The 14,797-nt window shown below is 51.2% G+C and overlaps 4 protein-coding genes across 4 annotated transcripts; 2 read left to right on the forward strand and 2 right to left on the reverse strand.

Moving 5' to 3' along the window:
- Positions 1-7: 7 nt before the first annotated feature.
- On the forward strand, positions 8-328 carry COCSADRAFT_171265 (uncharacterized protein; the record flags this gene model as incomplete). The annotated part of the gene is made up of 1 exon (XM_007701867.1): positions 8-328. The coding sequence occupies one exon, from the start codon at positions 8-10 to the stop codon at positions 326-328; it is 321 nt and encodes a 106-aa protein (XP_007700057.1).
- A 1,021-nt stretch (positions 329-1,349) lies between these two features.
- On the forward strand, positions 1,350-1,824 carry COCSADRAFT_322347 (uncharacterized protein). The gene has a single exon (XM_007701868.1). The coding sequence runs from the start codon at positions 1,364-1,366 to the stop codon at positions 1,658-1,660; it is 297 nt and encodes a 98-aa protein (XP_007700058.1). The 5' UTR covers positions 1,350-1,363; the 3' UTR covers positions 1,661-1,824.
- Positions 1,825-2,363: 539 nt separating this feature from the next.
- Positions 2,364-4,608, reverse strand: COCSADRAFT_190338 (uncharacterized protein). The gene is made up of 6 exons (XM_007701869.1): positions 4,408-4,608; positions 4,352-4,369; positions 3,747-3,973; positions 3,204-3,640; positions 2,984-2,999; positions 2,364-2,890 (listed from the first exon to the last, which is right to left on the reverse strand). Exons 1-6 carry the CDS (start codon positions 4,523-4,525, stop codon positions 2,381-2,383), a joined length of 1,326 nt encoding a protein of 441 aa, XP_007700059.1. The 5' UTR covers positions 4,526-4,608; the 3' UTR covers positions 2,364-2,380.
- A 723-nt stretch (positions 4,609-5,331) lies between these two features.
- COCSADRAFT_322361 (uncharacterized protein) lies at positions 5,332-7,204 on the reverse strand. Its single transcript, XM_007701870.1, has 4 exons — positions 7,084-7,204; positions 6,529-6,995; positions 6,126-6,467; positions 5,332-6,078 (listed from the first exon to the last, which is right to left on the reverse strand). Exons 2-4 carry the CDS (start codon positions 6,932-6,934, stop codon positions 5,426-5,428), a joined length of 1,401 nt encoding a protein of 466 aa, XP_007700060.1. The 5' UTR covers positions 6,935-6,995; positions 7,084-7,204; the 3' UTR covers positions 5,332-5,425.
- Between the last annotated feature and the right edge of the window lie 7,593 nt (positions 7,205-14,797).

Raw genomic sequence — 14,797 nt, forward strand, 5'->3', positions numbered from 1 at the left:
TGATTTTATGCAAACTCTTGTGCTTCGTGAGAGTTTTCTTTGGATCATATTCGTCTCTTATTCTTTCATGTTCTTCTCATCTCCCTCACAACTTCTAAAATCTAACGAGAAATTATACACTACCTTATCATCTCCACTCCCCTTCACCCCACCGCATGCGCATTTTACATATCCACCCTCGTATCTTACCCTCGTATCTATCCTCGTATCTCCCCTCATATCCACCCCATCTCCCACCATCTCGATCCCATCTCGATCTCATCTCGCCAACTTAGCCACGATAACCCCCCACAAAGGTCGGCGAAGTTGTAATACTCCAGCACAGTAACCTTGCAACATGACTCTTCAACCCCTCAAACCCACCGCGCACCCGAGTAAGTCACTACGATGTCACTCGACTCATCCCACACACACACACACATCTATACCCTGCAACTTATACCGCACCACCGGCACTGAAGCAAATCTCCACACATACACGACCGACTGACCGACCCAGAACAAAGGGAACACCCCCCATGTCCCTCCAAACGCCTCCCAGTACGAGAGTGGGGATGGGCGATGGGAAGGGGGGTCCGTGTTCTAATGTCGTACATGAAATATAATCCACCTTCCCCACTCACACACATACATACCTACCTACTCTCATTTCGATACGTACGTAGAGTGGCTTTCGATACACGATACAAACTAAGGTCTAGGAAAGTGTGGGTATTGACTGGGACAAGGGGTTATGGGGGAAACACCTGATTAAGGAGATGGGGATGGGGTTGCATGGGATAGGGAGTTAGAGCTGAGAGAGTTCTTTTTGCCAAGAAAGTGGTGGTCGGTGGCCGGTTGTATGCTTCCTTGGGTGTTTTGGGGGGTGGGCGGAAGCAGACAAGCGGGTTTTGTCTTGGGCGTGTGACATCTTTCTTCGTTTGGGGGGTGGTTTAGGGAGGAGAGAGTGTGTGTGCGATAGAGAGAGATAGAAAAGGGAATGTAGTAGTGTGTATGACGAGTAGTATACGTGGAAAAAAATGACCGAAAACAACTGAAAATTTCCTCAGATTACTTTTTTCTTGGTGTTTTCTTGGGTTCTTTGTTTGTTTTTTATTTTCCTCTTTCGTCTTCGGACCGTTTATCCAACGTCCTCATTACACAATTGCCATGGTGGCTCAAAAGAGCATAAGAAAGAAGTTCGCAGGGGATGGAGAGTGGAGACGCAAGGGAAGAAGCAAAAAAATAATCGGGAAGGCGCTAATGCAAGTGAAGTAGGTGAAGGAGCAACGAGGGGGCTGGTCTGGAGGAAGAAGGGGGGCTGGCTCCACAACCCAGTGTTCCGACTCCGAGTTAGAGGTAAAGACGAAAAAAAAAAGCTCGGATGACTTGCGGTATGTCGCTCGTTTGGTGCTTTTCTCTTTTACCACCCCCACATACCTCTCGCACCCCTCCCTCTCTCCACTTGCCATGGTCCCGCGGACCGGTGGGAGAGAACCCGTATGCACATCATCAGCCGCGGATGCGAGACGGAGACAGACAGGCGGGGACCCATGCTTCAAAAGGATGGGTATGTGAATGCAAATGGTATCGACGGACGAACGTATGCAGGTACTCCACACGTAAGTACTTACAAATACACGAACGCACACACCAAAGGATGAAGGCGCTGCTTGTGTAAGGAGACCAAGGCCTAGATGACGATGTAAAAGCGTGTGTTTTGTCAAACCTTGTATTCCTGGTGGTACGCGCGTGGGACCACGCTTGCGCACTGCCTTACCGATCACCAATACGCGCTTGCACCAACCAACACAAAAGCCTGTCAGAATACCAAGAGATAAATTTTGAGCGAGAGAGAGAAAGACAGAGATGGTGGTATGAAGAAACAAACGCCGTCATGTATGCCAGGGCGAATAGGTCCGATTACGCGTCACGGCGCCTGTCAGTTGAGCGGATATAGAAGGTCGCATGTTTTGCTTCGTGTGTTTGGGTTCACATGCGCGTTGTTTGTCAGACACAAGTGGGTTTGTGGCGTGGTTCGGATTTCCTGCCCGGGTCGGATGGAAGGATTGGAAGATTGACGGCTAATGTAAAGCAGACGGTGGCGTTTGTAGCGTGGTGGAGACAGGAGCGCATGGCTTTGAGGTCACGCTGCCTTGCTTGCATGTACTGTATAGTGGTTTGGGTGTTTGGAAAAAAAAGGTTTGGAGTAGGCTTCATTGGTGTAGATATTAGACATGGTAAGTAGTGGTTGCATGGCGTTCCGATTTGTTGGGTTCGTGGGTTGGAATGATTTTGCGCGCGGTTAAACAAGGCCAAGAGCATGTCATTTCAAGGGGCTGAAATGGGTAAAATTCATTGCATACATGATGCGTATCACTACACAATGGATACCGCGCCCTCATCGGCCATGGTGGAGTCTTGACGAGGCGGAACGGGAGGTACGGAGCGCGTCAGGGCGGTTGGCAAGAGACACGGACAGGCGGATCTGACAAGGTTCATGTATGCGGCATGAGACGCGACTTGGTCTTGGGAAATGACGTGATGGGTCGTCGCCATTACAGACTTGTTGGTGCGCTGCGTGCTTGAACAGAACGGCGAGGTGATAACGGAGGAGCAATACATATCCACGTGCATGTGCTTGGTTGGCCTGACGAACAAGGACGAGGTTGAGAGAGGGACGACTGCGATAGGCGTTGTAACCTTCCATTGCAGGGTCCACGAGCCGATGAACTGTCACACGGCAACAGCCGGCTTTTGTAGCGCTAGTGACGTTGTCATTGTCGATTCGAGTCTGAATCGATGACAGCTTGGTGGCGTGTGCGACGAGGCCGGAGCGGAGAGCAAAGACGATGATGGATGGTTGGATGAATGGATGGATGATGGATGGGGGCGCCGGATGGACAGGGGGCTGGACTGAATACACAATTTGGGTCTAACGAGGAGCAAAAACCCAGACACAGCGCACGGCTTAGCCGTTTGGGGACAAGCATGACAGGCTTACCAGAGGACCCAACACGCTGTGCCACCATTATTGCTGCTGTCCTTGGCACAGTCTTCAGCGAACATGTCGTCCGTCCGCGCATAGGGCTGCATGCTATGATGGCGGCCTATGCACCATGAATTCGTTGCCTGATAGCTACCAGAACCGTTCAGCAACGGCTGTGTGCTTCCACGGTCCTTGTACCAGCTTTCTTACACAGTTGCAACACAAGCGCACGCACTTGGCCATGCCCGATACGACTCCTGCATATCCACTACGCTGCGAGCTAGTGATTCGACGCACCCTCTCCACATGCAGATGCAGACCCTTCACCAGTACAGGTCCTCTGGACCCGCTCTGCACCAGGCCCAAGGAAGAGAATCCTGCAGTAGCAGCTGGCTGGGAATAAGCAAAAAGAGTTGCATCCTTTCGTAACAAAGTCCCATCAAGCCCACAGCTGCTTATCCGCCTAGTCGGAGTCGCTCCGCCTGCTTCACACCCCAAACTACTTGCAGTAACACGGCCGAGAGGATCATCAGCAACCGAGGCTTTTTTCCTCGACTTCTTTGATAATGCATGATTCACACGATACCACTGATCAGCAGGCGTAGTCTGTAGTCGAAACCCGCTCAAGTGCAAGCGCCTTTTCGGAGCAACGTCGACGGGCCTCCTTCCCGGCTGTGTGGTAGCGGGAAAAGAAAGGAAAAATTACCACCAAGTCTAGGGAAACGGAGGATATGAGCAAAAGCAATCTCCGTTCGCCTCCGCACCATCAACTACCAACACGACACAGCAACATGGTCGCGAGCTCCGGAATTTGAAGGATCACGGGCGACTGTGGAGTCGAGCCGACAGCGTCCGTGTGTTTGTCGGCCAAAGAGAGCGTGGAGAAGAGCAATAAAGTGGGCAAAAATAGCTGCTCTACCTTGTCGTTATTGCTAGCTCTCTTTTTGCAATAACCGAGGGCCCGGGAATCTTGTGCGTAACTATTCCGTTCGTTTGATGAGCCAGCTACGACAACAGTCAAAGGCCTGGGCGTCAGTTGTGCAATCTCATCCAATTGCCACTATTCTCTGCTGCAAGCAAGGTTACTCCCCTTCTGTATAGTAATACCGGTTTCGCCCTACGAGACCACATTAAGATTACACTTGGAGCAGAGCCGAGGTAATAACGCCTGGCTTCATCTTCCGTATCATTATACGCAGGTACCGGTGGCGGCGATGCTGATGCTGATGCTGATGATGATGATGATGATTAAAACAGCCTAAACGTCAGTGCTTTCACTTTACAAATTCTATGCCATATCCTGCCCACCGCCCGTTTGGCAACAAGTCGGCCCGTGATCCGCACGCCTTGTGTTACAGATGGACATGTGTACTTCATACGTACACACGTATATCCATACACCTAATCGATTAGCAGAAAAGGAAGGACGTTAGCCATACGTCTAGGCAAGTCCATGCGACGAATCAAATCATGTCTAGATTTGACTATGCCTCCAGCTCCATGGTCGCTAAACAAATGCCAATCGCTAGCGTGCATCATCGCACCTCGGATGGCCATCGGTCGTTGGGCTATTAGAAGAAACGTGCTACAGCTGTGAGAAAAAAACGTATCCGAAACCGAAGCCACCAACGACCCAATCTAGCACGGATATGCCTTGTTCTGGTAAGATAGAAAAAAGTGGGAGTAAGCCCCGTTCGAAACGTGTTTGGCATGTACAATACGGAGTACATTCCTTGGGACCCTTGGAAATCAGCTTATGAGAACTTCGACACCAGAGTGCGCACTGACCTACCATCCATCCAACCAAACCATGGAAAGTAACGTATCATTCCCTTGCAGCAGATGGCAAATGTGAAAAAAAAAACCATGGCCTCATTCATCTGCCGAGGTACTCTAGCGGTGAGGTAGCGTTAACTTGTATTTGGGTGTCTCCGATTGTATGCGCATGCTACAAGCGTCATACACGAGCCCCTAACCCTGCCGGTCCAGATGGCGGCGGTCTAATTCGTGCTATTTATACAAAATTTGATAGACTGAAATGCGTACCCGAAATGTCTGATGAAAGCGCTAAACGTGAAAAAAATCAAAAGACTGGCCTTGTCAAGCAAATGCTGGATGAACGGTGGAAAAAACAAATCAACAGTCTATCAAGAACTGCAATGCACCAATGGCACGGGTCCGCGCAACTGTTGCTGGGCCGTTGGAAAAAGCAGAATAACTGGATCATGTCGGACCCAATCATGCAATCGCGCCTTGTACTCCTTGAATAGCCTGCTCTTGTACCAACAAAAGATAAGCAGTAGCAAAACTGATCAAGTCTTATGCATCCATTCAATCCTGAGAAACGGGTCTGAAATATGCGTCTTGTATGTACGTGTGAGTCTTGAACCCATAGTGTCTGTATTGTGATGAATCTTGGCCAAATTAGTGAAAGCCTCCCAGAGGTGCAAAAGCGCTTCAAGATGCCGAGTAGAATTGCGGTACGCCTGACTGGCCAAATCCAACCGGGGGTGTTGCCTCTTCTTGTACGCGATCCAAGTGTCCCGGCTCTGCAAACCAATGCGCACTCATCGATCGCGCAGACGAGGGTATTGGCGCACCGTGGCTTGGCATCGTGTCGTATGAAGTCCACGTTGGCGGATAGTAAGAATGGTTTGGGGCCACAGGCGCAGAAAGGGGCGCAGGGCCCGAACTGCTCAGTGTGGTCGCATGTATGGTAGAAGGGTTTGTGTCTATCGTTGCCGGAAAAGGATATGGAGAGGTTCGCCGGTAATTATCGTTTTGAATGCCCAGGCCCTGACCAGGATATTGATGTGGAAGACCCTCAATGTTTCCGTAAGACATTGAGCGAGCCGGTGGTTGGAATGAGGGCTGTTGCCCCCAGTGTCCATCTTGAGGACCGTAGGACATGGTGGAGCTTGTGCTCATGGCAGCTGGAGTATGTCCACCTGAAACGTTGGATTCACTTCCGTATGCAGAGTTTACTGTCGAAGGCGAATGTCGCCATGATGGACTTTCAGCTACGGTAGAAGACGGCAAGAAGCTGTTGGTCGGCGGCCACTGAGTATCTATAGGGGGTGGGTAAGGATAGGAAGGCTGTTGCACGGCTACTGCAATCGTTAGTGTGTCGTAGAGGGAGCTGTCGTGTGATACTTACAACCGTTGGAGCCAGGCGCGTGATGTGGATCGTTTTCGAGTTCCATGGGGTAGCCATAGCTCAGAGGCTGCGCCGCTGAAGGTGGCCCTGAGAAAGGCGTCCTGAAGTCGCCCATTGCATCTCCAGAAGCGGAAAGAGGGTGCCTGGGTGAGGTGGAAACCGGTGTGGCTGGCTGCACTGCGCTGTTTGATTTGGTCGAGATAGATTGCGACTGTGGCATGTCGGCGTTGTGCTCGACTGGATAGAAGTTGCATTCCTTCTTCAGTCGAATGCAGTTTGAGCAGCGGCCATGACGATCATCAGGTGCTAACAGGCATCGAATCTTGCGCCTCCTACAATGTCCTGTTTGATCACTAGTCAGTTATCATGATCTCGTTACCAACAGGACACTTCATGGACTCACCACATGCAACCGAAGTTCGATGATAGCCCAGCTTGTTGCGCGGTTTGTTGCTTGTTGGCGACAGGTCGCCGGGGTTGGTAAGAGCTAGGTGACGCATGTGTGGAGTCGAGGTGGACTTGCGAAGCTCTCCAGATGCTTTGGTTTTGGGAGAGCGTTTTTTCTTGCTCGCGTTGATGTTAGGTTGAGCAGTAGGTTCCTGGCTAGTTAAGCTGTCTTGGAAGGGCTCGGTTCGTTCTGTGGGGCTTGGTGTGGTGGTGGTGGTGGTCTCGGCGGCATGGGAGTGATTAAACCCAGGAGTTTGGTTCGAGGGGTTGAAGGGCATGGCGTCTTGAACAGGTTGTAAAAGCAACGAGTGTTCGAGTCGAGATACCGTTTTCTTCGCGCGGCGTTCTGTAACTACAGCCATGTGTAATATTGTCGCAAGACCCGAGTGTCAGTGCCCAAAACCTGGTGGCGCATTGAAGGACCTAAGGATATAAGCATCAAATGTTTAAAGTTCAGCAAGGGCCCCACAACAGGAGATTGTTGGAAAGGGAGCTAAACGGCGATACATACCTTGAAGGTAGGGCAAAGCGACTTCTCAAACGTTGGAGCCGGCACTACGATCTGGTGTGCGGGAGTAGTTGGCGGGACACTTGCTGATCTACCGAGCCATGGGAATCCTGATCTAATCAATACTTTCGTAAACGCACTGACAGGCCGGGGCTGAGAATGAGGAGTAGTCAAGGGCCTGGGCAAATAAAACGACGTGGTAGGAAAGCGAGGATGAAGCAGTTGCGCACTGACACTAATAAGTGACGGGTAGTTTGGCACTTAGTCGTTTGTACAGCAAGCTGTGCCTCAGCGGGGGTGTATTGAAATGTTCAGAGTAGAGAGGGCGCCAAAAGCAATGGCTGCATACGACCGAGGACGAGTAGGGTCCGCATATAGAAATTTAGACGACGCTGTTTGGTTGAATGCGTGGATGATTAAAAGTGGCGAGGTATGTCGACGACGCTACTACGCGACGGGACTGTTGCGTTAGGGCGCCTTTTTTTGCACCAAAGGATTTCACAGGGTTCAACAGCCCTCCTTCCTCACAAGCACAAGATCATCTTTGCGAGGCCAGGTTGCTGTTGGTGGGCCTGCATGAGCCAAGTGATGTGCGGGTATGGATGGAAGGGTGTGAAGACGGACGAGGGCTAGAGTCCAAGCGTCATGACCTGTTGGCTCTCGGACCCCTTTGGACGTGTGTGGTGCTTGGGACACTCTGCCTGTCATGTCTCGACGGTGTGATGCGATGACAGCCAGCGGTAGCCGCCTAGCGTCAGCGGCGGCGTGATCCACTTGTATTTGCGACGCTTGGAGGGGGGTGCTCAAGCCACGATAATTTCCTACTTAAGTCTAGTGGAGCAAACTATACGATAATGTGTCGTTGGGTCCGATGCTATATAAGGGCCGTATTCATGGTGGCGCACTGTAAGTAGGAGCCGTCAATCCGTCAAGCATATGGACAGGCTGCGTGAAGTTAATTTAGAAAGTCTCTGTGCACGCGAACGTTGAGGAGGGGGAAGGGGTGGGCAAGTGGTGGTGGTAGTTGAGCTAGCTAGGGCTGGCTGGGATTTGAGCAGTGGTGTCGGGGATCTCAGATGACGAGGACAAGAGGAGGACTCAGGGCCGGATGGAGACAGGGCCGAAGTGCCTTGTGCCCACACGAGAGAGACAGAGGGAGCTGACGCAGGCTCCAGGGCCGGAGAGTTTGGTTTGCGCAAATGAGAGCATGTGTGGCTCTGGCAAGAGGGTAGTGACGTGACATGGTCGGTAGCGAATGCCCGCTGCGATGATCCCCCGACACTGGCTGGAGGTGTCGAGGCGCTGCAAGGTGCGTGGCCGCAGGGATAAGGCCGACGTGAACTGCTGGCGGCGTCATGGTATGCTAGCGTCTGCGACAAATTGGCTGCGACAGCGCGTCCTTCTCCACATTGTTCATCTCGCTAGCAGGCCCTGGCGAAGCTCGAGTCTTGTCCAGTCGCGTCATGGTGATTAAGGACAGCCAGCGTTTCCACAGCCGGGTTGCACAAGGGCTGGTCCGGGGTGTGGATGTCACTGGCCAAGTCTAGCAAGTGGATTTGAATACGTGATGAGGGCCAGTGGTCGATTAATGCGCGCGAAGCCTGACCCGGCGCTGTGGCTGTGGTCTTGGTGCATGACCTGCACTCCAATAGCCCGGACGGTAGTCCAAGCCTGGCGATTGCACGTGGGAGTCGCGATCTGATACAAAATCCTTTCGGTCCTTCTGAGGCGTCTCGATTTTTCCCTCGCCATCTGTGCGGCATCTATCGTACCGCCACCAGGTGGGGGGCAAGGGTGGTGTTGGTTGGTGAGGCGTGGAGGGTATCGCCTGGGCAGCCTGTCTGCTGGCCTCGGAGGTCGTGGATGTCTAGCAGCTGGAGCAGCCAAGGCTACGTCGGCGAGTGCCCTGTCCATGTCATGTCGCCTGTTCGTGACGGCGGAGTGAAGGCATTGGGTGCTCGAAGCTTTTTTTCTCCTTGCTTTGGTTTGGACCAGGTGTCTGGTATTGCCTTAGTCTAGCTCATGTCGGGACATTGGCTTGCGCAGCTGCAAAGATACAGCAGGGCACTAGTGCGGCCATTGTGTGCATTTTGGCTAAATGGTTGTGTAGTGTAGTTGTATCTGAAACGCTCCGGACTTCAACCGATCGATGGAGGGCCCTGGGAGTCGAGGGTGCACGATCGTAGGTTGGTGTGGGCGGGCACTCGCAGGCGAGAGGCGCTGCTGGTCCCGCTGGCTGGTGAACGGGCTCAGTGCAGCTGGCGTTGGCATTGGCGTTGGCCATGGTGGGCGGTGCCTTTCCCCTGGCCGCTCGCCGTCCTTGGCCGCTCGCTTAGTCGCGACTTCCGTGCCTTGGGGGTTCGCGATGTGTGCCTGCCGGTTGCAGTAGCAGCCAGAGTGCCATGGCAGGAGCAGGAGCAGGAGCGACGACATCTTACGCCGCCACAACTCTAAGTAGTGTATGTATGTATTTAGATACTCAGCATCAAAGCTCGGCCAGTGCACCCCGGCTGATTGGCTGTGGCGTACATGTCGCCGTCGGCAGCCGTTGCTGCTGCTGCTGCTGCTGCTGCTGTGCAACTGTGCACCGGTACACTGTTCGCAGGCGCTTGTGGGGGCGCCACCATGCTGCCACGTTCCTACCCCCTCCATCTGTCTACTCTACCTATACTATACCTACATGGTGTGTACAGTGTCCTTTTTCTCTACCACAACCAGCCAACAAGCTACCACGCCTTACTCGGCTCTACTGACTCTCCATACTTCTTAGCATACTTACTACCACAGCCATTGTGTCCTCTCTTACACCAGCGTCACATCATCACCCAATCCTTCGCCAACATGCCCCAGCTCCACGATATGCCTCGGTGACAGGCCAAAAAGAACACAGCTGCCCGGTGCATCAACAACTAGCCACGTGCCTCCCTCCCCATTTCTCGCTCTACAAGCAACCCCAAGCACCTTTCAACCCTTGACCCTGCTCAGCACTTTACACCCAACCCGATCCCCAGAGTTCGTCATCTAGAGACAATCACGATGCCAGCCCTGCGGACCTGACCCCAAGTTTGACGGCGTAATATCTGCACTCGCCTCCACGTTTTGCTCCCTCCTTGCATTCTCTTTGCTTATGCCTCGCTTACACTATCCCTGTCTCGCACAACATCGCCCAAACCCTAGCAGCCCTCTGTATTACAAAGACGCAGTTTCAGGCACGCGTCCCCTACATTGGCCCGTCTTGGTGCGTATTTATCTTCATAAACGCAAAGAGTCCGGTAAGCCTAGTATATGCAGGCCCAAGCCTATCACCTTTCCCCTGACACTCTGACAACTCCCTCCCCATCCTCCATCCTCCGGCCACCGGCGTGGCGACATGTCTGGCCGTTCATCGTTGCTTGCGAGATATGCAAAGTAATCATCAGACCAGGGTCTGTCGCCCTAAAACGCTTGGGCCAAACATCCCCAAAGACGGTCAGACCTTGAAGCATGTACTACCGATACGATACATGACCCCAGTCAGTCGTAACTGTACCTCGCTTGAAAAGTTACTGTTTGGTTTTGCGTTAAATGCTCATCAGACGTGACAACCACGAACAAACTTGCACCCCATACTTGTTGAGTCGCGAAATAACTGCTCTGCATCATTACTTCCCAACGCACTAATTCGCGTATCGCGTATCCGCGCATATGCGTATACGACAAAAAGGCTTACGTGTCTTGGCTTCGCCTATAGTTGAAACTCTGGCTTGGGGACATGTGCCACTCTGTCAGGCATACGCTCATTCCAGGACTCTGGAGATCAGCATTCCGCCGGATAGTGTCCGCTTCACCAGAACCCAATCGCTGATCTTTAGGAGTCAGTGACCAAAGTATTGCCTAACCCTAATCGTCCTCATACTCGTTATCCTCCGTCTAAGCGCGCTTCTAAGTTGACCGTTTGTCCAACGTTCGCCCTCGACTAACCGCCCTACGCCCTGCAAATCGTCACATGTCCTATGTAACTATCTATGTTATATATGTACTTACTCAAGTACATACTAGCACATACATGCTCATGTAACTATGTACTCACATACAATCAACGGAGCCTTCTCCGTGTGTCCACCTCCAACAGTACCTTGGTCCAAAGCCCCACCGTGGCTTGCGTTACAAATAAAGTTTGGTCAGCTTGGACTGCAGTTACATACTCTGGTGCATGTGGGGGGGTTCAGGTCTGCCAACCCGAAAAGGAAAAATGTCCAAGCAACCTCACTTGTTGTTTCTACATACAGAGTACAAGCCGTCGTTGAGCTATGACTCTTCGGCACTTTACTCGACTCCGTGCCATTGATAGGAATTTTCGCTTTTGGCCATGCACCGCTGTACAATGACATGCAATGACATCGCCTTTTTGCACCGGCGACAACACTAAAACACCTTAGCTTGTCCATCGCCTTCTCCATGGAATCAAGGTTTACGATAGCCATCCGGTAATTCCTTTTTGTTCTAACCATACATATGCACATCTTTAGCTGACTCGGCAGATGGTACCTTGAACCCTGACTCGCCAGCCGGTCAGGGGTCTCAACGAACAATCACAGAAGCATGTGCTTACTTACGGCATCACCGTACACCATAACTCTTCTTTGGTCTTATTATAACAAAATGTATCGCTTGGAACCGGTTCTTCAGGTCGGGTAATTATTCCGACCTACCAGTAAGGCCTCCGATCCAGGTCCGGGACCTGAGCTGAGGTCGCAGTTGTGCCCAAGTCCTAGAAGTCGCTCCTATTACTGTATTTGGCATAGCCCATTCATATAGCTAGCCCAGTGCCTATGTCGACTTATAGGCCCCACAACACCATAATTCTCACTCGGAACATGGTTTTCCATCTCCGTTCTCCAATTGCTATAGTCGACATTCCAATCTGCTCGCCCCATAAGCAAGGCGGAAACTTTCGCAACAGCAAAAAGTAAAAAAGAAAATCTTACAGTAATGTTTTCGGAACGCACTGCTTTCAGCAGGCCAGTCAAGAAAATTCGCAAACATTAGTAGTGTGATCACTATCGTAACCACCGATCTACAACAAACAAGGAAATAAGATGCGGGGTTTCACTAGTTTGTAGTCACCCTCCTTTGGCTTGGCATCTCGATCGGCAGAACCGGCTCTTTAATACCGGGCGTTGATCCCTATGGCCGCTCGTTTTTAAAATGCATCGCGAGTCAAAAAGGAAGTACATCCGTCCTGCGACAGGAGGCCGCCGGTGTAATTCCTGAGGCCAAAGGAGAAGCCAAAATACAGTGCATAAAATAAGATTCAATAAAATGCGGTCAGACAACATCTACAGAATAGGCAGAAGTGACATTCCCAACATTGTGGATCGTCCCAAGGGTGTCCGCACATAGAGTGTTCGGCCAATACTTAGAGCGAGCCCACAAGGGGGGAGGGACCCCTCGCATAACAAAGTTAATGCAGGGCCACGACGACTCCGACGACGCCGATGGCCGTGATGGAAAAGATGCATGCAGAATCTTAGTGCATGTATGAGTTTGTGTGTATGTAGTACAAGATAGTACTACTGGCAACTTGCGACGGGCCCCACAAACGCATCACAACTCCAAACGTGCAAGGACGCAAAATAAGCATAAGGGAAGGGGGGGGGGTGTGGAAGGGATAGGCACAGAAAATGTCCGAGAACGAATACGGTCGGCAAAAGAATGAGTGGGGTTCGAGTGTGTTCGCACATCAAGATCATGCAACCTTCGTAAGTTGCTGAGGTAAGTATGACCAAGCATTGTTGCACTTTTTTGTTATCCAATGTACTGGGTGGCATGTGAATGACTCTGTCCGTTACATGGAATGTTATTTGTATCTCACCGCCGGTGAGAGCGGTAGTATAACAGCGAAATGCATAATGTACTCTCTCTGCGTCGGTGGAGCACAGCAAGGTCATCACACCAATATCACGCGAATGCGGTCGCGTATGACGCCGAATGTGTTTAAAAGAAGAGCGTATGGACGGACGTGTGTTCGTTTGCAAAGTGAAAATGATAGTGCTCAAGGCAAGAAGAAACGGCAGTTGTCGTCCTGTCAGCTTTTCCCACGCTACGATTCAGCAGTTTTTTGGTCCGGCGATAACAAAACTTGGTCCACTGGAAAGGGCGAGCGAGGCGATCAGTCTCTCCTGATGGAAAAGGACCTACTATGAGGCAAACGAGAAAAAAGGAGTGGGGAGGAGGCAAACTTCTCAGTTCATTGTGGCAAAACTTGAACGATAGGCCAGGAAAGCTTCAGACACCCTCTGTGATACTATGATGGCTACTCAGCTCAGAAAGGCACTCTGACTCAGTAGTATCGAGAATGACACTGATGCCTATGTACGTATCACAACCACAGCAGTCTTAGTGCACATGTGTCATGTAGTGTACACCTCCTACTCGTTTTTCTAGAAGCCCTCCCTCCCCCTATGTTGTCACTAACTCCCCCTCTCTCTCATCGCCCCCCTAACTAAAGTACTAGCACAACGTCCGACTAGCAACTACACACACTAGCCAGCCCGGCACTCGCACTCGCCACTAAACGGCTTATTTCCATTTACAAGGCGCACAGCCACTAGAAGGTACATGTCACTGCAAGGCTTATACTACTTTACTCGCTACGCTACCGCTACGGTCTCTCGCTCGGATAACGCTTCCTCCACACGCTATTCGATACTACACGGCGTATCCCGCCTCAGCGTGCAAAGCGGTAACAGTACGACAGCGCGCTTGCGGTGATGGCGGTTGGATTGGGCTGGCGGGGGTGATGGATGACTCGATTGGCGAATGTATGCGAGGAGATGGATGGATTGGGGGAGGTTAAGGAGGTTAGTGGGTGTTGGATTATGGATTCTAAGAGTAGCTTGAGTCGGAAGGTGTTTGGTGTGTGTGCTTTTTTCTGTCTGGGAGTTTTTTTTTCTTTTTTACGAGAGGGAAAGGGGGGAGAACAGAGAAAAAGTAAAGGGATATATGTATGTATAGTTACAAATGATTAACGTCTTATCTAAAAGCCTCCCTTGGGGCATGCTGACGGGTAAAGCCCAGGACTTACGGTGGTGGCGCATTGCCTTGTTTCGCCCATTTGTGGGGAGTGTCGTATGAAGCACGGTGGTTCCTGTGACAGACGCTCTGCGGGCTGAAGCGAAGGGATAGTAGATAATCTATCAATGGCAGTGTGATTCGTCTTCATTGTATGTATACACAGATATATATATATATTCATGATACATATATTGTTGCGAATCTATGTTCACTCTTTTCCATACAGTAGACAAAGTAATACTCTGTAACTGGATCAGTTGCAGAACTACCGCTTGTGCATGCACAAATATGTGTATATGCGTGTCACCCAGTAGCACAAATCCGAAACCTATCTTGTCCTCTACCAAAAAAAACAATCTCGTCCTGTCTAAAAGCCTTTTTTCTCCCACAATCCCTCGTTTCCCACTTGTCATATCGCAGGAACCAACGTCGTAGACAGTTACAGTCCTCGTTTTTTGAAGAATCAAGCGGCTTCCCCTCCTCTTTTCTCTAAGCTACGCACGTCGAGACTGTGACCTCAGGACGGAAATATATGAGACATGTCGCATGTTGCTTGTCCCCCTTCGTATTCCTCTAACAGACCCCGTTATTTTCTCCTACCCTGAACCAACCCCGTCCACATCTATAACCCTAGAACTATGCCTTCGACTCCTGCGTCTCG

This window comes from Bipolaris sorokiniana (assembly GCF_000338995.1).
Source record: "Bipolaris sorokiniana ND90Pr unplaced genomic scaffold COCSAscaffold_7, whole genome shotgun sequence".
In the NCBI taxonomy this organism is placed as follows: Eukaryota; Fungi; Ascomycota; class Dothideomycetes; order Pleosporales; family Pleosporaceae; genus Bipolaris; species Bipolaris sorokiniana.

Excerpts from the sequence above, each read along its gene's own strand:
- COCSADRAFT_322347 (XM_007701868.1), top strand. The coding sequence starts at position 1,364 with ATGACTTGCGGTATGTCGCTCGTTTGGTGCTTTTCTCTTTTACCACCC.
- COCSADRAFT_190338 (XM_007701869.1), bottom strand. The coding sequence starts at position 4,525 with ATGGCCATCCGAGGTGCGATGATGCACGCTAGCGATTGGCATTTGTTT. Across the intron at positions 3,641-3,746 it reads CGACCATGTTGCTGTGTCGT|CCGGGAAGGAGGCCCGTCGA; the intron begins GTTGGTAGTTGA and ends GCTACCACACAG.
- COCSADRAFT_322361 (XM_007701870.1), bottom strand. The coding sequence starts at position 6,934 with ATGGCTGTAGTTACAGAACGCCGCGCGAAGAAAACGGTATCTCGACTC. Across the intron at positions 6,468-6,528 it reads TCGAACTTCGGTTGCATGTG|GACATTGTAGGAGGCGCAAG; the intron begins GTGAGTCCATGA and ends GTGATCAAACAG. Across the intron at positions 6,079-6,125 it reads CGCGCCTGGCTCCAACGGTT|TAGCCGTGCAACAGCCTTCC; the intron begins GTAAGTATCACA and ends TAACGATTGCAG.